Consider the following 21,751-nt stretch of genomic DNA (forward strand, 5'->3'; position numbering starts at 1 on the left):
TTTCCTAAAAATCTTTAACTGTCTCTAGCTTTTAAATGTTTAAGGGAGTTTTGCCCATTTTTTTCCTCATTCATTCAATTTGTTAAATGCCTATGTGCCAGTTTCTATCTGCTATCAAGTACTAACATATAGAATACATAATTATTTCTTAAGAGCTCCAAAAGCAGAACTTTTTAAACTCGTATAAAAATTGATTAACACAAATACTCATTTCTTTATCTTTCTGTTAATGTGCATTTTCACATATCAATTTTATACAAGGGATTTTAGAGATAATATAAACCTGCCTCTCATTTCATAGGTTAAAAAAATGGAGAAAAGGTAATTTTCTCAGGAACATACACCTAGTTAGTAGCAAGGTCAAAATAGGAATGACCCTGAATTTGCTTCTTTGACCTTTTGCATTTCCATTAGCTTTTGTTTCCTCTAATCAGATTTCCTGAAATTGTGGCATGCCATTAACTGTTGTAGTTGATGCAAATAATGATTCCCATTCCATTTCTGTCATGAAGGAATTACTAGGAGTTATACAGGTGTTGTTTTTTTTAAGTTGTCTGTTGAAATTATTTTGATTTAAACCATTAATCTCAAATCTTTAGTTTTAACCTTGGTCTCTCATTATTGGTAAAGTGTTTAAATTAGTGATTTCTATTACCTTTAGTTGGAAAGTCTCTGGTATATTGAGAACCTTGAAATATGATGTATCACTCTGCTCACCAATCCAAGATTTTTTTTCAGTAAACGATTCCTCACAGTGGCAAATCTTCTTTTTTTTTTTTTTTTCATTGTTGGCGATTCATTGAGGGTACAATAAGCCAGGTTACACTAATTGCGTTTGTTAGGTAAAGTCCCTCTGCAATCATGTCTTGCCCCCAGAAGGTGTGGCACACACCAAGGCCCCACCCCCGCTTCCCTCTCTCTGCTTTTCCTTTCCCCCATGACCTTAATTGAAGTTAATTGTCCTTATATCAAAATTGAGTACATAGGATTCATGCTTCTCTATTCTTGTGATGCTTTACTAAGAATAATGTCTTCCACTTCCATACAGGTTAATACAAAGGATGCAAAGTCTCCATTTTTTTAAATAGCTGAATAGTATTCCATGGTATACATATACCACAGCTTGTTAATCCATTCCTGGGTTGGTGGGCATTTAGGCTGTTTCCACATTTTGGCGATTGTAAATTGAGCTGCAATAAATAGTTTAGTACAAGTGTCCTTATGATAAAAGGATTTTTTTCCTCCTGGGTAGATGCCCAGTAATGGGATTGCAGGATCAAATGGGAGGTCTAACTTGAGTTCTTTGAGGGTTCTCCATACTTCCTTCCAGAAAGGTTGTACTAGTTTACAGTCCCACCAGCAGTGTAAAAGTGTTCCCTTCTCTCCACATCCATGCCAGCATCTGCAGTTTTGAGATTTTGTGATGTGGGCCATTCTTACTGGGGTTAGATGGTATCTCAGGGTTGTTTTGATTTGCATTTCTCTAATATATAGGGATGATGATATATTTGTTAGCCATTCGTCTGTCTTCTTTACACAAGGTTCTATTCATGTTTCTTGCCCATTGATATATGGGATTGTTGGCTTTTTTTCATGTGGATTAATTTGAGTTCTCTATAGATACTAGTTATCAAGCTTTTGTCTGATTCAAAATATGCAAATATTCTCTCCCATTGTGTAGGTTGTCTATGTCCTTTGCTTGTTGTCTCGTTGGCTGTACAGAAGCTTTTCAGTTCAATGAAGTCCCAATTGTTCATTTCTGTTGTTGCAATTGCCATGGCAGTCTTCTTCATGAAGTCTTTCCCCAGGCCAATATCTTCCAGTGTTTTTCTATGCTTTCTTTGAGGATTTTTATTGTTTCATGCCTTAAATTTCAGTCCTTTATTCATATTGAATCAATTTTTGTGAATGGGGAAAGGTGTGGGTCCAGTTTCAGTCTTTTAAATGTGGATATCCAGTTTTCCCAACACCATTTCTTAAATAGAAAGTCTTTCCCCCAAGGTATGTTCTTGTTTGGTTAATCGAAGATTAGGTGGTTGTATGATGTTAGTTTCATTTCTTGGTTTTCAATTCTACTCCAAGTGTCTATGTCTCTATTTTTGTGGCAGTACCATGCTGTTTTGACCACTATGGCTTTGTAGTACAGACTAAAATCTGGTATGCTATGCCCCCAGCTTTATTTTTATTACTAACAACTGCCTTAGCTATACGGGGTTTTTTCTGGTTCCATCCAAAACACAGAATACTTTTTCCCAAATCTTGAAAGTACAATGTTGGTATTTTGATAGGAATGGCATTGAATAGGTAGATTGCTTTGGGAGGTATAGACATTTTAACAATGTTGATTCTTCCCATCCATGAGCATGGTATGTTCTTCCATTTGTTAATATCCTCTGCTATTTCCTTTCTGAGGATTTCATAATTTTCTTTATAGAGGTCCTTCAAATCCTTTGTTAGGTATATTCCTAGGTATTTCATTTTCTTTGAAACTATGGTGAAGGGAGTTCTGTCCTTATTTAGCTTCTCATCTTGACTGTTATTGGTGTATACAAAGGCTATTGACTTGTGGACATTGATTTTGTATCCTGAACATTACTGTATTTTTTGATGACTTCTAGGAGTCTTGTGGTTGAGTCTTTGGGATTCTCTAAGTATAAGATCATGTCGTCAGCAAAGAGGGAGAGTTTGACCTCCTCTGCTCACATTTGGATTCCATTTATTTCCTTGTCTTGCCTAATTGTATTGGCTAGAACTTCCAGCACTATGTTGAATAGTAAAGGTGACAGAGGACAACCTTGTTTGGTTCCAGTTTTAAGAGGAAAAGCTTTCAGTTTTACTCCATTCAGTAAAATATTAGCTGTGGGTTTGTCATAGATGGCTTCAATCAGTTTTAGAAATGTGCCACCTATGCCTATACTCTTCAGTGTTCTAATTAGAAAAGGATGCTGGATTTTATCAAATGCTTTTTCTGCATCTATTGAGAGGATCATGTGATCTTTATTTTTGCCTCTGTTAATACGGTGGATAACGTTTATGTACTTGTGTATAATAAACCAGCCTTGCATCCCTGGGATGAAACCTACTTGATCATGATGTATGACTTTTTTCATGATAAGCTGTCATCTATTGGCTAGGATTTTGTTGAGAATTTTTGCATCTCTATTCATGAGTCAGATTGGTCTGAAATTCTCCTTTTTGTTTGGATCTTTTCCTGGTTTTGGTATCAGGGTGATTTTGCTTCATAGAATGTGTTGGGGAAGATTCCTTCTTCCTCAATTTTTTGGAATAATTTCTGCAGTACAGGAATAAGCTCTTCCTGAAGGTTTGATAGAATTCTGGTGTGAAGCCATCTGGACCAGGGCATTTTTTGGTTGGAAGATTTTTTATTGTTTCTTTAATCTCAGTGCTTGAAATTGGTCTGTTCAGGAGCTCTCTTTCTTTCTGGCTAAGTCTAGGGAGAGGGTGTGTTTCCAAATATTGATCCTTTTCCTTCATTGTCAAATTTCGGGGCATAGAGTTTCTGGTAGTATTTTGAGATGATCTCTTGTATCTCTGTGGGATCAGTTGTTATTTCCCCTTTATCATTTCTGATTGAGGTTACTAGAGATTTTACTTTTCTATTTCTCATTAGTCTGGCCAATGTTTATCTATTTTATTTATTTTTTCAAAAAACCAACTCCTTGCTTCATTAATTTTCGGAATGATGCTTTTGTTTTCAATTTCATTGATCTCTGATTTGATTTGGATATTTCTTTTCTTCTACTGAGTTTAGGCTTAGATTGTTCTTCTATTTCCAGTTCCATAAGATGGCTTGTGAGTTTGTTGATGCACTCTGTTTCTGTTTTTAAAATGTAGGCATTTAAAGCAATAAATTTTCCTCTCAAAACTGCTTTTGCACTATCCCACAGGTTTTGGTAGCTTGTGTCTTCATTGTTGTTATGCTCAAGGAAGTTAATGATTTCCTGTTTTATTTCTTCCTGCACCCATCTGTTATTCAACAGAAGATTGTTTAATTTCCATGCTTTTGTGTGCGGTCGAACGTTTTTGTTAGAGTTGAGTTCCACCTTTAGTGCCTTATGGTCTGAGAAGATACAAGGTAAGATTTCAATTCTTTTGATTCTGTTGATATTTGTTTTGTGTCCCAGGATATGATCAATTTTGGAGAATGTTCCATGGGGTGATGAGAAGAATGTATATTCTTTATCTTTGGGATGGAGTGTTCTATTTGCGTCTATTAAGCACAGTTGTTCTAGGGTCTCATTTAAATCTCTTATATCTTTGTTTAATTTCTGTTTAGAGGTTCTGTCCAGCTCTGTAAGAAGAGTGTTAAAGTCCCCTGTTATTATGGTATTATCAGATATCATATTGCTCAGACTGAGTAAGGTCTGTTTCAAGAATCTGGGAGCATTTAAATTGGGTGCATAAATATTTAGAATTGAAACATCTTCTTGTTGTATTTTTCCCTTGACCAATATAAAGTGACCGTCTTCGTCTTTTTTGACTTTAGTTGCTTTAAATCCACATGAATCTGAAAATAAGATTGCAACTCCTCTTTTCTTCTGAATTCCATTTGCCTGATAAATTGTCTTCCAACCCTTGACTCGGAGTTTTAATTTGTCTGTGAAGCCAGGTGTGTTTCCTGCAGACAGAAAATGAATGGCTTGTGTTTTTTAATCCAGTCAGCCAATCTATGTCTCTTCAGTGGGGAATTCAAGCCATTAACATTTATTGAGATAATTGATAAGTGTGGTAGTATTCTATTCATCTTATTTTGTGAGAGTCCATTGCTTAGTTTTATCTTTTGCATCAATGTGGAAGTTAGGTTCTGTCCTTTAATTTCTGAGTTCTTACTTTGCTGCTGATCCATTGTGATAGTGTGTAGAACAGGTTGAAGTATTTCCTGTAGAGCTGGTCTTTGGGGGGTGAATTTCCTCAATGTTTGTATATCTGTAAATGATTTGATTTCTCCATCAATTTTTAAGCTTAGCTTAGCAGGGTACAGAATTCTGGGCTGGAAATTGTTCTGTTTAAGTAGATTAAAGGTAGATGACCATTGTCTTCTTGCTTGGAAAGTTTCATTAGAGAAGTCTGCGGTCACTCTGATGGATTTGCCCCTGTAGGTCAACTGGCGCTTATTCCTGGCAGCTTGCAGAATCTTTTCTTTTGTCTTGACTTTGGACAGGTTCATCACAATGTGTCTTGGAGAAGCTCCATTAGAGTTGAGGCGATCTGGGGTCCAATATCCCTCTGAAAGCATGTGTCAGAATCTTTGGTGATGTTTGGGAAATTTTCTTTTATAATATTCTCTAGTATGGCTTCCATTCCTCTGTGGTATTCTTCTTCCCCTTCTGGGATTCCTATAACTCGTATGTTGGAACACTTCATAAAGTCCCATAATTCTGACAGTGAACGTTCTGCTTTCTCTCTCTTCTTTTCTGCCTCTTTTACTATCTGAGTTATCTCAAGAACTTTGTCTTCTACCTCTGAAATTCTTTCTTCTGCATGATGTAACCAGTTGCTGATTCTTTCCATTGCATCTTTAAGTTCCCTAATTGACTGTTTCAGTTCCTTGAGCTCTGCTATATCCTTTTTATATTCTTCATATCGTTCATCTCTTATTTGATTCTGTTTTTGGCTTTCCTTTTGGTTATTTTCCACTTTATTAGCAGTTTCCTTCATTGTTTCTATCATTTCCTTCATTGTTTTCATCATGTCTATTCTAAATTCCCTTTCTGTCATTCCTAACATTTCTTCATAGGTGGAATCCTCTGCAGTAGCTCCCTCATGGTCCCTTGGAGGGGTTGCTCTGGCGTGGTTCTTTATGTTGCCTGGAGTTTTCTGCTTATTCTTCCTGAGTGATTTCTTTTATCTGTTTCCTTGCCCTAATTTTCCTTTCATTTCCTCTTGCTCTTTAAGTTCCCGTGCCTATGGACTAAGGTTTCGATGAGTCCTTTTGGTACAGGACCAGAAGGATGAGAAGGTTGAAGTGTAAGAAGGGATGAAAGAAAGAAGGAAAGAATGAAAGGAAAATAGAGAAAGGATAGGGGGTGGGTAAAAGGAATATTGACAAAAAGAAGACAGGCACTGAAAGAGGGAGACAGAACAATATAGGTGTACAGTAGGGTACTTTGACACAATCTTAAAAAAAAAAAACCAACCTCTGGGGGTGCCCCGTTGGGTGGTTCCCTTGAGGTCAGCAGCTCTTTGCTAACCTGATCAGACGCAGTACCCCACCTCCACCAAGTAGAGAGGAAAGACAGAAATGCTATAAATGAAACCAAAACAAGCAAACAGAAAACTTTATGGGATAAAATTGGGTGAAAAACCAAATAATAGGGGTAGAAACACTAGCAAAAATGAAGTTCTTGTTATTGAAAAATGCAGCAATGGGAAAGTGTATTTAAACTAGAAAAATGAAGAAAGAAAAGAAAAAATCTATATGGAAAAGGTTGAAAATAAAAAACAAAACAACAACATCATCAAAATAAAAAACAAACAAAACAAAACAAAAAACAAAGTAGTATATATGTTTTGTTGAATATTGTCTGGGCAACAGGTGATCTTCTGGGGTATGAGATGTTACACTCAACACTGGTATGACTGGAGGCCTCCGCTGATTATTGAAACCCCACAGGGTAGAAACCCTAAATCTCTCTTCAGCCCTCTTAAAGGGCACTTTAAACTTCTAAATTGCTAAGCAGAAGCTTTCCCAGGAAAGTGCTTGTCACTAGAATCACTGCTGAAGTGGCTATCCACTTACCCAGTGTGCCAAAACTGGTCTCACTCTGCCCCTGTGGGTTAGGGCTGTAAGGTGGCTCAGTCCCTACCTTTAGGCTGCTCAGTCACTAGGTTACTAGCTCCTGCCCAATCCTTGCTCTGCAACCCTGAGGGCGGACCTTGCTGGGACAGTTCTCTCTCAGTGGCTCCCTACCACCCACAGCCAAACACTATTAGCTCCGTCTGGCTCAGCGGCTCAACCTGGGGCCATAGACAATGCCCAAAGTTCTCTGCACTCCAGCTCAAGCTCTCCCCAAGGCATTTCAACTGAGTGCCAAGTCCAAAAACACCAAAACAGTTCACAGTTAGGCCTTTCCGGTTTGCAGTCTCACTGCTACTGTACTTACAGCTGTTGGCGGGATTGGACCGATTGAACACATGCGACCACTTGACAGTTTTCCACTGTTTTTGTCCTCCTTTTGGGGTCCAGAAGTGCCTTGCTGGCTCCCTGTATCCTCAAAGGGATGATTATAGGCAGCCCTATAATCCACCAGCCAGAGATGCCTGGATTCTTATCTCCCCAGACTCACGGTGCCCAGATGCAAGGAAGCTGTTACTCAGCCGCCATCTTGCTCTCCTCCCCCCACTTTTTTTAAAGAGACAGAGTCTTACTTTATCGCCCTCAGTAGAGTGCTGGGGCATCACACCTCACAGCAACCTCCAACTCCTGGGCTTAAGTGATTTTCTTGCCCCAGCCTCCCAAGTAATTGGGACTACAGGCAACTGCCACAATGCCCAGCTACTTTTTGTTGCAGTTTGGCCAGGGCCAGGTTCAATCCTGCCACCCTTGGTATATGGGGCTGGCCCCCTACCCACTGAACCACAGGCACCACCCCACAGCGGCAACTCTTTGTGTCTCACATTTCCTAAAAGAAGTTAAATTTTGCCAATTTGAATATTAAATGTAATTTATGTTAACTAGCCATCTTAATCTCATTTAACTAAGAGAATAACTATTTTATACTAAACCACTGGGGAAAAATTAACATCCAATACGGTCAAAATAAAAAATCCTTACCAAATTTCTAAGGAAATCAAACTTTAAGATGCCAGCACTAGTAACTAGCACCTCGAATCTTTGAACTAGAGGATACCAAGTCATACGCAACAACAATGGGAACTTCCTAATGGTAAATACAGCTCTGATTACTTCAGTGCATTTTTATTCTATTTCAAATAACAGAAATCAATTCTGGTTAGATAAAAACAAGAGACACTCAGAATTATGCGAGCTGCAGCCAGATGGGGGATGGTTTTGGCAGTGAGTGTTTTCTGAAAGCCTGAGCCAGGCTGCAGTTCATGTGTCCCTGCTGCCCAGCAACCTGCCTGGGTATCGCACCTGACCCACAACCCCCCTGGCCTTTCCCCAGAGGATTATCTATGGCAGTATAATCACTACAAATACAATGTGGGATTCAAATTACAACCAAATAAACCCACTAGAGGAGCTGGTGATTTTTATGGCATAAGTTGATTACTGCCACCCAGACATCTAGGTCACTTTCCTCCAGCACTGGATGATCTGCTACAGCCATACTATCTTGGATCCAGAGCTTTGATAGCATTTTGCATAACTTGCTGAGAAATATGAATCTCACCAATTCATTAAGTTCTGGAGTTCTTTGAACTTCTGCCTTCGAAGAATTATTGTGATAAGCTTATATGAAAGACTTATTTACTTAGCATGTCAATGACATACATGTAAAACACTACAACAATAGAATGAATATAGTATTGCAGAATTTTGAGTGTGTCACAGACAGCAATGCTAATGGCAGCCAAGGTATCTTTGACTGGAAAGATTCAACTCAAAAGAAAAGACATTTGGAATGATGCCAGAATTGTCAGTGTTCCCTGTTCCCACAAGTCTTGGTGACTTTAGAGAAAGTCTTTGTTTCTTTTTTGAAATCCTTCTAGAGAAATAGTAGAAACAGGACAAACAGGATGGTGACTCAGAATCTGAAGATTAACGATGTCCAAGAGCAGTGTGCCACAGAGAAAAGAAGCTTCAAACACAAGACTAGAACAGTGTTGGAAAGTGCTGGAGAAACAAAAGAAAGACAAAAGAATATGTATTTACATTTTCAGCCATTCACGTGATTCTCAACATTCTGTAGAAAAATTGCTAAAGCAGCTAGTGAACTCTAAGGAGAGGTGGGAATTGAGGCAGAAGCCTGGGGACTTCATCTTCAGATTGATGGGAATTAATGAGTGCTTCCTCTTTAACATCCATCCCTCCTGCAATGGGTTTTGCAGACTTATCAAAGACAGGCAATCATATCACGCTTTCTGCTGCACAATTCTGTCATCATTGCTCAGGACAATGGCCAGCAATTTTGTTAAGGAGGAGAGCCCTGGGAGCCGCGACCATAGGAATCAATGGTAGAAAAGAAGTGACAGCTTGATGCCATGATGAAAGAACTCTCCCGGACTGACCAGTGTAGACACACACACACACACACACACAAACAAGAGAATGTGATGATACATGCCAGAATTTTGATTCAGCTTTTCTGAGTACCAACCCCTCAGATATCACAGAGAGTAAGCTGCAGATACTTCAGCAGGAAAAAAGAGCACAGGAATATGGAGAATTAGATGCTGAAGATTGTGTTCCAGAGAATGGAAACTCTGGACAGCGAGAAAAAGAATACTGAGAATGATAGAGAAGAGTGGGGAGGTATCAGTCTGGGGGAGGAGAAGGAGCCCTGTGGTGGACAGGTTGGTGTGAACCGCTCCTCGTGAAGAACAGCTGAAACATTGCAAGAAGCTGCTGCAGAGGAGCAGAGAGGCCCTGCTACTGCCCTTAGCACTAGCGGGGTTCTCATCTAGGAAGATTTACAGAAAAGCCTCCTGGTCAGGCGTGGCACCTATGCCTGTAAGCCCAGCACTCTGGGAGTCTGGGGTGGGTGGACTGCCTGAGCTTACAGGCTCAGGACCAGCCTAAGCAAGAAGGAGACTATCTCTAAAAATAGCTGGGCATTGTGTTGGGTGCCTATACACCCAGCTACTTGGGAAGCTGAGGCAAGAGGATCACCTGAGCCCAAGAGTTTGAGGTTGCTGTGAGTTATGATGCCACAGCACTTGACCAAGGGTAACAAAGTGAGACTCTGTCTCAAAACAAAACAAAACACCAAAGCTTCCTGGCCCAATGGAGGAGCACCCTAGGAAAACCCCCAAACTGAAATACATTGAACTAAATAACTGAGAGACCAGGAGAAAGCAACTTTCACTTGAAAACAGTGAATGCTTTCATAAAAAGAACAAAGAACAAGTCTTCAAGAAGACAAATCCACCAGCTGCAATGGCTGGAAGGATTGAGTGAAAAGAATAAGTTAGAAGGAAAACCATGAAGGATCCACTTTCCATCTCCCCAAATAAAGAGAACATTATGACAATTAATTATAGCCATTATGCTCAGTCAAAAAACAGGTGTTCCTTCATAGAAAAGCAACTGGCACCATGAGATGTACTTTTGGTAAAAAGGGGAATAGAATGAAGTATCTACTAAGCCAGTTTTCCTTTTTAAGGATAATGCTAAATTTGTGTAATTGCTCTGGTTTTTACTAAGTAATAATTTACTAATTTTCTGACAGCCTCACCAACAGAATATGTTGTTGTATGTGTCTAAATTATTTCTAGTCTACTAGGTGAGAAATGGTATCTCAGTGTTGATTTAATTTGCATTTCTCTCATTATGAGCAAGTTTGAACAGTTTTTAATAAGTTTGAGGGCAATTTTCATATGCGCTGTGAATTTTCTGCTCATGACTTTCCATTTTTCTATCTGATTTTCCCTTTTTTATTTCTCAATTGTTAATAGTTTTTATTTATTAGGGATCGCTCTCCCTTGGGTATGTGTTAGTAATATGTGGTATTTTCTTCCAGTTTTTCAGTTCTCATCTAACATGATCATGTGCTTTTAGACAGAGAAAACTTTATTTCTATTTTCTAATTTTTATGTAGTCAAATTTACATTCTTTCTTTGATTGTCTCTGGATTTTGAGACATGGTTTAAAAGACTTCCCTACGTTAAATTTCAAAAGAAATTCACCTATGTTTTCTTTAGTGTTTGCGTGGTTTCACTTTCTAATACTTAGATCCTTAATGCATGTGAAGTTTATTCTTGTGTGATATGAAATATAGATCTAGTTTTATCTTTCAAAAATGGTTGTTCAATTGTCTCAACACCATTTATTTGGAAGTCTATATTTAGACTGGCGATTTGAAATGCCATCATTATCATATTCTAGATTTCCATATATACTGTGGGGTAATTATGGACTTTCTATTCTGTTGCACTGTTTGTCTACCCATGCCTGAGTACCATATTCTTTGAATTATAGAGACTTTTACAGTGTGTCCAGAGGGGCTGATTTCCCTGTAGTATATTTTTCTAAGCTGTTCTTGTATGTTTGCTTATGGTGTTGGGATAATTGAACAACCATTTTTTTTCTTTTTTTTTTTTTTTTATTGTTGGGGATTCATTGAGGGTACAATAAGCCAGTTACACTGATTGCAATTGTTTGAACAACCATTTTTTAAAGATAAAAGTTATATATAAACTTTAGCAATTTACTAACCATAAAGTAATTTGTTGGCATCATTACTGTGATTGCATTGAATTTATAAATTAAACGCTGGGAAATGACATCTGACATTGTTGAGCCATTCTATCCAAGAACACAGAATGTCTTTCCATTTATTCACATGTCTTTCAGAAGTGTTTATAATTTTTCCTCATATATATTTTACACATCTCTTATTAAAAAGTTTCCTACAGTTTTCATCATCTTTGTTGTTGTTGTAAAAGGCATTTTCTCTACCATTATATATTTAACTTTTGTTTGTATATATGAAAGTTACTGATCATCAGGTATTACTTTTACACCCTGCTGTTTTGCTGAATATTTTTATTGATTGAGTTACTTCTATCAGAATCTTTGGAGTTTCCCATACATGATATTATATCATCTGAAAATAGAAATGGTTTTATTTGTTTACTCAATCATATGCCTCTAATTGATCTTAATTTATTAGTTGTATTGACTAATACATCTCCTCTACAATGCTGAGTAGCAGTCAAGGGTATTCTTGACTTGTCCTCAGTCTTAGTGGAAATGCTTTCTAGTCTTTCTGCACTGGTAAAAGATTGGCCTGAAGGTTAAGGTACATATATTTTAACATTTTAAGAAAACATCCTAAGAAAAAAGAAAGCATCCTTGAATGCCTATTTTCTTTAATGTGTTCAATATATGTCCATAAAACTTGCCTGATTGATTGCATTTTTAGCTCTTCTTTTTCCTCACTTATTTGCTTATCTGTCTTGTACTGAAAGTGCTGTATGAAGTCTAGTGTTATTAGTGTTCAGTCTATGTGTCTTTACATCTTTAACTTTTGCTTCCTAAAAGGGGTTACTGTGATATTTGGGTGGTAAACATTCATGAATATAATGTCTGCATTGTGGATTATGATTTTAGAATTTAAAAATGTCCCTTTTGTCATGTTAAATGCTTTTCAAATTGAACATTGTCTGACGTCTGAATTTCTATCCCAGCTCTATTCTGTGTCCATACCCTACAATACTTTTTATCTATCCCTTAAGTGGCCACTCCCTACCTCTGCTCACCTGTCTTCCCTGGGGTTGCCCCGTCTGTCTTAGCTCACCACATAGCCTGCAGTGGGACAGATATTTGAGCAGTGTGGCCCTGGGACTTGTTAATTTTTCTCCTTTGACTTGCAGTTCTTTAGCAGCTTATCCATGTTCAAGTAATGCCAAGGGTGTGGTTTGTGCAGAATAGCTATGAAGCTATTCCATATACTTAAAGAAAGAGATTTGGGGAGATTGATTACCATATGCTACTGTGGTCATCATCTATGCTGAAGTCCATCATTTTCCAGTTTAATAAAAACATCCCATAACACTATTTCGATGGCTATGGAATATTCCAGGAATATATTAATATATAATAATTTGATTAGACAATATTCATATGCTGGAATTGGATTTTTTTTCATTTAGCTAATGCCATAATTCTTAATTCAGGCTGCCTTTATATGTCTAATAGGTTATTCAATAAATATTGGTTGAATAAATTAACAAAGATATGAATAAAAGATTGTGTGGGATGGGATGGGCCAAGAGAAATAAGTCTAAACACAGGATAAGGGTCCCAGAGAGGGGATGGGATAAGCTGGCCTATCCAGGGTGGTCCAAAGTAGAAAAAATTTCAAGCAAAAGTCAGCATGGCCTTAAGGGACTTTGGGTCATGGAGAAGGTCATGAGTGGGAAACAAAGCCAATATTTAGCAGGCAAGACACAGGGAGAATTTCCCTACCTGACCATTATGTATATATTTTTAATGTACAGCTGCATTGTGTTTGCTAGGATCTCAATGAATATTTTTGCATCAATATTCATTAATGGTATCCATCTTTAGTTGCTGGTTTTTGTTGGGTCCTTTCCTGGTTTTGGTGTCAGGATGACACTTGCTTCATAGAACATGTTGGGGAGAGTTCCTTCCTTGTCTATGTTTTGGAATAGGTTCTGCGGTATAGGTACAAGTCCCTTTTTGAAGATTTGATAAAATTCTGGTGTTAAACCATGTGGTCCAGGACTTTTCTTTTTTGGAATATTTTTAATGTTGCAGCAAATTCATTGTTAATATTGGCTTATTCAAATTTCTAATTTTTTCTCTATTGATTGAGTTACTTCTATCAGAATAGAAGTAACTAAGTTTAGAAAAGTGGTGTGATTCCAGCTTTTGGCTTATTTCCTCTACACTTTCAAATTTTTGGTCATAGAGTTTTTTGTAGTAATCAGTAATAATCTTTTATATCTCTGTGGTATTGGTTATTATTTCCCCTTTTTTGTTTCTGATTGAGGTTATTAGAGATCTTACTTTTCTGTTTCTGGTTAGTGTGGCAAAGGGTTTATCCATTTTCTAAATGATTCTTGTGTTCTTGATCTCATTTAATTCTGCTCTAATTTTGGTTATTTTTCTTTTGCTAGGTTTAGGGTTGAATTGCTCTTCATTTTCCAGCTCCTTGAGATGGTCCAAGATTGTTGACTTGTGCTCTTTCTGTTTTCTGCACATGGGCATTTAATGCTGTAAATTTCTCTCTTAGGATAGCTCTTGCAGTATCCCACAAGTTTTGATACCTTGTGGCTTCATTGTCATTTTGTTTGAGAAATCTAATGATTTCTTTCTTTATCTCATCCTTAACCCAGTTGTCAATCATGATAAGATTGTTTGGTTTCCATATCTTTATGTGGATCTGAAGATTTCTGTTGGAGTTGAGTTCTATTTTTATTCTGTGATGGTCCAAGAAGATACAGGGTATAATTTCTATTTTTTTAAACTTTCTGAAGTTTGAATTCTGTCCTATTATATGATTCATTTTTTAGGATGATCTGTGGGCTGATGAGCAGAATGTACACTCAATTTTATTAGGATGAAATGTTCTGTATATGTCTGTTAAAGCCATTTGTTTTAAGTCCATGTTTAAGTCCTTTGCTTCTTTGTTTAGTTTCTTCTTGGAGGATCTCTCCAGTTCTATCAGAGGGGTGTTATTATGGCAGTTATTATTCCCCAGTTATTATGGTATTATACGATGTCATGTTGTTCAGGTGAGTAAGGGCTCATTTTATGTATCTTGGAGCATTTAAGTTGTGTGCATAGATATTTAGGATTGAAATTTCATCTTGTTGAATTGTTCCCTTGACCAGTATATAGCATTCATCTTTGTCTTTCTTTATTTTTGTTGGTTTAAATCCAATTGTATCTGCTTTCTTCTGATTTCCATTTGCCTGAAATATTGTTTTAAATCCCTTCACCCTGAGTCTTGTTTCATGCTTAGCAGCAGTTCTCAACCTGTGGGTTGCAACCCCTTTTTAACAATGAAAATACATTGCAGCATAAGGAAGGTTGAGAACCACTGGCTTAGAGGTTAGATGTTTTTCCTGAAGATAGCATATAGTTGGCTTATGCCTTTTTATACAGTCAGCTAGTCTGTGCCTCCTCAGTGGGGAATTCAAACCATTCACATTTATTGAGAGAATTTATAAGTATGGTTGAGTTCTATTCATCTTGCTTTGTGGAGGTCCATTGCTTAGTTTTATCCCTTGTGCCATTGAGGAAGCTAAGCTTTGTCCTTTAATTTCTGGTTGTCTACTTTGTTGGTGGTCCATTATGATGGTCAGGATGAAGAATGGTTTTGAGTACTTCCTGCAGAGCTGCTCTGGTTGTGGCAAATTTCTTCAATGTTTGCATGTCAGTTAAATATTTGATCTCTCTGTTAAATATGAAACTTTAGCAGGTTATAAAATCCTGAGATGAAAATTGTTTTGTTTAAGAAGGTAAATGACAGAAGATCACCCTCTCCTGGCTTGAAAACTTTCAGCTGAAAAGTCATCTGTCACCCTATTCTTTTTTCCTTTGTATGTAGGAACTTTCTTACATCTGGCTGCTTAAAAAAATTTTCCCTTTCATTTTGACTTTGGCCACATTGTGATTAATGGCCTAGGTGATGTTTTGTTTGAATTGGGTCATGCTTGGGTTCCGAAACTCTCTAGTGTCTGGATTCCTGGGTCTTTTGCAATGCTTGTGAAATTCTCCACCATGATGTCTTGAAGTAAAGTTTCTATACTTTTAGCACCCTCTTCTTCTCCTTCTGGAATCCCCACATTTGTGTTTGTTTGTTTGTTTGTTTGTAGAGCAAGTCTCACAACCTTGAACTCTTGGGTTCAGGTGATCCCCTTTCTTTAGCCTCCTGAGTAGCTGGGACTACAGGTGCCTGCCACAACATCCAGCTACTTGTTCTATTTTTAGTAAAGATGTGGTCTCACTCTTGCTCAGACTGGTCTCAAACTCCTGAGATTAGGCAGTCCATATGCCTCAAACTCCCAGAGTGCTAGGATTACAGATGTGAGCCATTCACCCAGCCAGTAATCCCTATAATTTGAATATTAGATTTTTTAGAGTACTCCCATAACTCTCTCATAGAAAGCTCTGCTTTTATTCTCCTTTTTCTGTCTCTTTGAATGATTGGGTTAGTTCAAAAGTCTTGTGTTCAATTACTGAGATTCTCTCTACTCCATGTTCTTCTCTATTGCTGAGACTCTCTACTGTGTTTTGAATCTTCTTAATGCCTTTTTCAATTCCTTGGGGTCTGCTATATCCTTCCTAATTATGCCCAGAACTTTGGTAACTTTGTCTTTAATTTCTCTAATTTTTCTAGACAGTATTTGGACTTCCTTTGGGATTTTTTTCCCCATCTTCTCCTTAATTCCACTCATTTTATTTGCCTTCCATATTTTGAATTCTATTTCTGTCATTTCAACAATTTCTTTATGGATGGTATTTTCTGCTGTATCTCCCTTGTAATTTCATGGGGGTATTGATCTGCTCTGATTTTTCATGTTTCCAGGGTTCTTCTGCTGGTTCTTCTCACGTGTATTTTCAGTTATTTATATATTTATTATGCTTTTTACCCTGGAATGTTAGATTGCCCCTAAATAGTTATTAAGAGATATTCTAATCGGGGACCCTTAGGCAGAACCTGAGAGACTGTATGGAAATTAAAATTAGTGGGCTGAAGTCAGATCTGGAGGACCCAGTATATGGAGCTCACCACCTCTTCACCACTAACTGTTCAAATGGACTGTGGCTTATACCTGTGGCCCTTCTGCATACAGCCACCTGAAGCTCTCTTTTGGGGCTGCAGCATGAGACTCTCTGAGGGCAAGCCTTTCTTTCTTCAAGTTGGGATGGTAGCACTGATGGGTGGACTTCCAACTGATGGTCCTAGGCTGGGTGTGTCACCTGGTTAATGGGAACTGTTTCTGTACTGGTATCAGCCTGCCCTCCACCCAGTTTAAAGGAGCTGCAGTTTTTCACTGAAGTCCCTACTGTAATAGGTTTGAATTGCTGTGCCCCACCCCTACTCCCAGCAGCTGGGGATGGGCAATCCCTGGCTGTCCAGCTGCTCTCACCCAAGTTCCCACCCCATAGCATGAATGCCCCTTATGCAAACAAATTCCAGATGCCATGGTTTTCACTGGAGTCCTGGCCACAATGGATTAGACACATTGCAACCCTCATCCACCATCTGCTTCCAGGACATTCCCATGGCAAGGTCACCTGTGGCTAGGCATGTCTCTCTGCAAGTTAGCAGCAAGGGGAGGCAAGACTGCCAGGCACAGATGCTTGGTAGAGTCACTTCAGAGGGCAGGGAAAATTTCCCCTCCCTACTAGCAGGAGGGACACACAGGATGGAGATGCAGGAGGGACCCCCACCTTGCTAGTCCATGCACTGAGTCAGAATTTCCTCTCACAGTGGAGGCAGGGCACACTAGAAGCACAAGACCAAACAATGCAGAAGTCCCTCAGAGATCCTGCCAGACATGCTAGGGAGGGCAGGGCCTATTCACCTTTCCTCTCACAGCCAGGTAAGCATCTGACCTGTAAAGATGAGAGAGAAAGTAGCCTTGGTAACCCTTGCTTCCATCGTTGGGAGGTCCTTTGCCTTTCTGATACCTGGTGGGGGACAGACCCTCCATGCTGCCTTAGCCAGCAGGGCTAGCACTCAGCCTTGCCCAAGCACTGGGAAGCTGACCCCTGCAGGGGGCAATCTGTTGGGTAACCAAGAGGGAAAAGGTCTGTGGGCACAAAGTGGTGGTGACAAAATTGGTCCACTTTTCTCCCAGGCAGAAAGGGAACCCAGAGATGGAAACTCCCAGATGCAGGAAAACTAGGACCTTATGGCTCTCTCCCATGGTCTGAGAGATCGTGAGCTTGCTGATCATGGAAGCCCACAGAAATCCCTCTAGGTGTTGGGTGGAGAGGTGGCCTTTCTCCTTCTGTTTGGTACCAACCTCCATTAGTCTAGTCACTCCATACCCATTCTCTGTTCTCTTCCTTCCTGTTCCTCATCATTGTCCTTGCAGTTTGTCTCAGTGAGGATGTTGAGCTTCTTGATTTCTTCTCCTTGTTTTCAACTCTCCAATTTCAACTACTATGAGTACTTCAGTCCATGTTTTTTCATTCTGGAAGGGAGCTTCTGGCAAAAGCTGCTGCTAGTTGACTATCTTGCCCCTTCCTCCTGTAGTATTAGTTTTTAAATGAAAGACATCAGGAAAGATAAAATATTGCTAATGAGACATATCATAGGTAAGAAAGGATTTGACAGTATTTTCACATCTTAGGAGAAAGGGAAGGGCAAAAACATGAGGATGTCCTTCCATGGTGTTTTCCCCATGGAGTAAGAAGTGAGGATCTCTTCTGAGAATAATGGCCAGGAAAGATTCAAGATACAGCTTCTACTGGGTGAACTTTGACCACTGAAGTAAGCCATTTGTAAGAGTCTTTCACAAATCTCACATTTTGAAATGCAAGATCCTTAGTTGGTTAATAAGTGAAAAAATGCAGTTTAAGTATGAACAGGAGACATTATTTGAGACAAGTTTTAAAAACCTTAAGAAGTAAACTTTTAAATAATTTATTCAAACATATTTAAGATAGATTGACATATGTTTGATATTAATTAATTTTAATAAAATAATAGATATAGGATTTACACTTGCAAAATTCAATCATAGAAGAAAAATGACCTAATGGGACAATGTACGCTATTCAGGTGATGGGTACAACAAAAGGAAAGACTTCACACTGTACACTATGGCCATGTAACAAAACTGCATTTGTACTCCCTTAATCCATAGAAATAAGAAATTAAAAGCTTTTTTAATGAAAAAATAAAACTAGTAGTAACAAATCTTAGATATTATATTATTTGGTATTGCTAGATACATGGCATGTATACAAAGAATTTGATCCTGCTTGTAATAAACACTTCATAATAAATTGTTTTAATTAATCCATCAGGTCCCAAAATGGTAGAAGTCCAGAGTCAACTCTTTCAGATCAACTCCAAAGATGGAAAGCCACTATTTACTGTTGATGAAAAGGAAGTTATGGTTGGTACAGATAAACTTCGAATAACTGGTATGTGGTAATTTTTGACAAAAACAATATCCCACAGAGTACACTTCCACAAAATCAAATGTATTTTTGTCAAGTTTACCTTGAAATTTTTCAGGCAGATAAGAGATGGGAGTTTGAATTTTTTTATTTTTCAGATGTCATTTTTATTGCAATTCTTTGATACTCTCCTAGAAGAATGAAATCCTCCTCACAAATCTTTGCCCTCTCTTCTGCCATCTTATTACTCTTTGTCTCTTTCCAAGTCAGTAACTTTAAAGCTTACCATATTTCTTTATCATCTATACAGTTCAAGTATCTATTTTTTAAATTCCTTTTATGCCTATCATATCAAGTACATGGATTCCCTACATTTCTATTAAAAAAAAAAAACTTTTCTTAAACTAAAGATTTAATAGGGTTAAAAATAGACTAATTTTGAAAAAATCAAGGCAAGGTGATAGACTAGAGACATTGATCACCAGTTTGTCTCAGAAAAAAGGAAAGTTTTAGTTGGGAAAGAACATAAGTCAGGTGAATTCTGAGGGAAATGTGCCAGAATCCACTAAAGATTCCATGGGAATATGTTGAGGAGTACAACAAGAAAAAGCAAGATTTCACTAGAAATTAGCCCTGAGAGGCTTGGAGCCAGGCAAACAAGGCTGCCACCAGCATCTAAGGGGCTCCATGCTCAGGGAAAATGCGGTGCCAACTGATCCACAGCAAAGTCGTGGGAGGCCGTCTGTGCCATCTGTGTCTAAGCTCCATTCCCAGTTCTGAGTCCCAAACAGGCTCTGCCTTCACTGCCACCTTTAACTGACAGGTCCAAGACATAATGATGCCTCTGGCTGGGAAGGCAGCTGACACCAAGCAAGTTGTGAGCATACCTCCATTGGTGCAAGTTTCCTCCACAGAGTCTGGCCACCACCACTGGAAGAGTGTATCCTGAAGCCACCATCAGAAGGATACATCAAAAGAAGCTTGGTGCTCATGAGTTCAGAGAGAAAGATAGCTAAAAGAAAGTGGTTTCAGGTTTACCAAATATATATATATATATATATATATATATATATATATATATATATATATTAAAAAAGTAAAGAGGAAGATGGTGGACTAGAAGCAGCTGTCAGCATGCCACTTTCAAGGAAAGGATTGTAAATTGGAGGCAGATGCCTACCTACAGATAACTCTTCTTGAAATGAAGAATCCATTATTGATTTAATGTCAATTTTGTCTGATATGTGAATACATCAATAAATGCTGGTGTGAATGCAGAGAGAGAGAGGAACACTTATACACTATTGGTGGGGCTGCAAATTAGTACAACCTCTTTGGAAAACAGTATGGATATTCCTCAAAGAACTAAAAGTAGACCTACCATTTGATGTAGGAATCCCCTTTTGCTATTTACCCAAAAGAAAAGAAGTCATTTTATCAAAAAGACACCTGTACTCGAATGTTTACTGCAGCACAATTTACAATTGCAAAGAGGTGAAATCAAGCCAAAAGAGTGAAATCAACCCAAGTGCCAATCAATTCATGAGTGGATTAACAAAATGTGGTATATGTATAACATGTAGTACTATTCAGCCATAAAAAGGTGATGAAGTAATTCCTTTTGCAACAGTTAGGAGCTGGAGACCACAATTGTAAATATCTCAAAAATGGAAAATCAAACATCACGTGGACCCTCTAATAAACTGGAACTGACCAATGGGTACGTGTGTGCACAAAGAAAAGTTGCTGGAAATCAAGCCAGGAAGAAGGGGAAAGTAGGGAGTGCCAAAAATCTAAATCTAAAATGTAACAAAAACATTTTACTCCTTAAAATTTTGAAGAAAGAAAAGTAAGAAAACCTAGGTTTATCATGAGAGACTTTTTTCAAACAAAAGGGCTGTAAGTCTAAGAATATTCCTTTTATATCATTTTAGTTCTAAAATTGCAAATCATGTTTATGTGGACTAACATCTGAGTTTTCCTTTAGTAAATTAGGTGACCATATTTGGTTACAATATTAAAAGTAAATTTACAATGGAGAATGAAAAATATATACTCATTTTTGAGAATGAGGAAAACGTGATCAAGGGTATCCATATAGGGTCAGAAGAGATCAAACTTTTGCTCTTCGCAGATGATATGATTGTATATCTGAAAAACACTAGGGACTCTACTACAAAACTCTTAGAAGTGATCAAGGAATACAGCAGCATCCCAGGTTACAAAATCAACATTCATAAATCGGTAGCCTTTATATATAGCAACAAAAGTCAAGTTGAAAAAACAGTTAAGGACTCTATCACACTCACAGTAGTGCCAAAGAAGATGAAATATTTGGGAATTTATCTAACAAAGGACGTGAAAGATCTCTATAAAGAGAACTATGAAACTCTAAGAAAAGAAATAGCTGAAAATATTAACAAATGGAAAAACATACCATGCTCATAGCTGAGAAGAATCAACATTGTTAAAATGTCTATACTACCCAAAGCAATATATAATTTCAATGCAATCCCTATTAAAGCTCCACTGTCATACTTTAAATATCTTAAAAAAGCAAGATCGTTTTATATGGAATCAGAAAAAAACTCAAATAGCCAAGACATTACTCAGAAATAAAAACAAATCAGAAGGAATTACGCTACCAGACCTCAGACTATACTACAAATCGATAGTGATCAAAACAGCATGGTATTGGCACCAAAACAGAGAAGTAGATGTCTGGAACAGAATAGAGAACCAAGAGATGAATCCAGCTACTTACTGTTATTTAATCTTTGACAAGCCAATTAAAAACATTCAGTGGGGAAAAGATTCCCTATTTAACAAATGGTGCTGGGTGAACTGGCTGGCAACCTGCAGAAGACTGAAACTGGACCCACACCTTTCACCATTAACTAAGATAGACTCTCACTGGATTAAAGATTTAAACTTCAGACATGAAACTATAAAAATACTAGAGGAGAGTGCAGGGAAAACCCTTGAAGAAATCAG

General features: G+C 38.0%; 1 protein-coding gene across 1 annotated transcript in view; it reads left to right on the plus strand.

The window, feature by feature from the left end:
* Positions 1-21,751, plus strand: part of SGCG (sarcoglycan gamma) — a 104,804-nt gene that overhangs the window by 31,464 nt on the left and 51,589 nt on the right. The window contains exon 5 of the mRNA XM_053563478.1: positions 18,662-18,781. Within this exon, the coding sequence (XP_053419453.1) occupies positions 18,662-18,781 (120 nt within the window). The remainder of the gene's footprint in view (positions 1-18,661; positions 18,782-21,751) is intronic.

The sequence above is a fragment of the Nycticebus coucang genome, chromosome 15 (assembly GCF_027406575.1).
Source record: "Nycticebus coucang isolate mNycCou1 chromosome 15, mNycCou1.pri, whole genome shotgun sequence".
Lineage (NCBI taxonomy): Eukaryota > Metazoa > Chordata > Mammalia > Primates > Lorisidae > Nycticebus > Nycticebus coucang.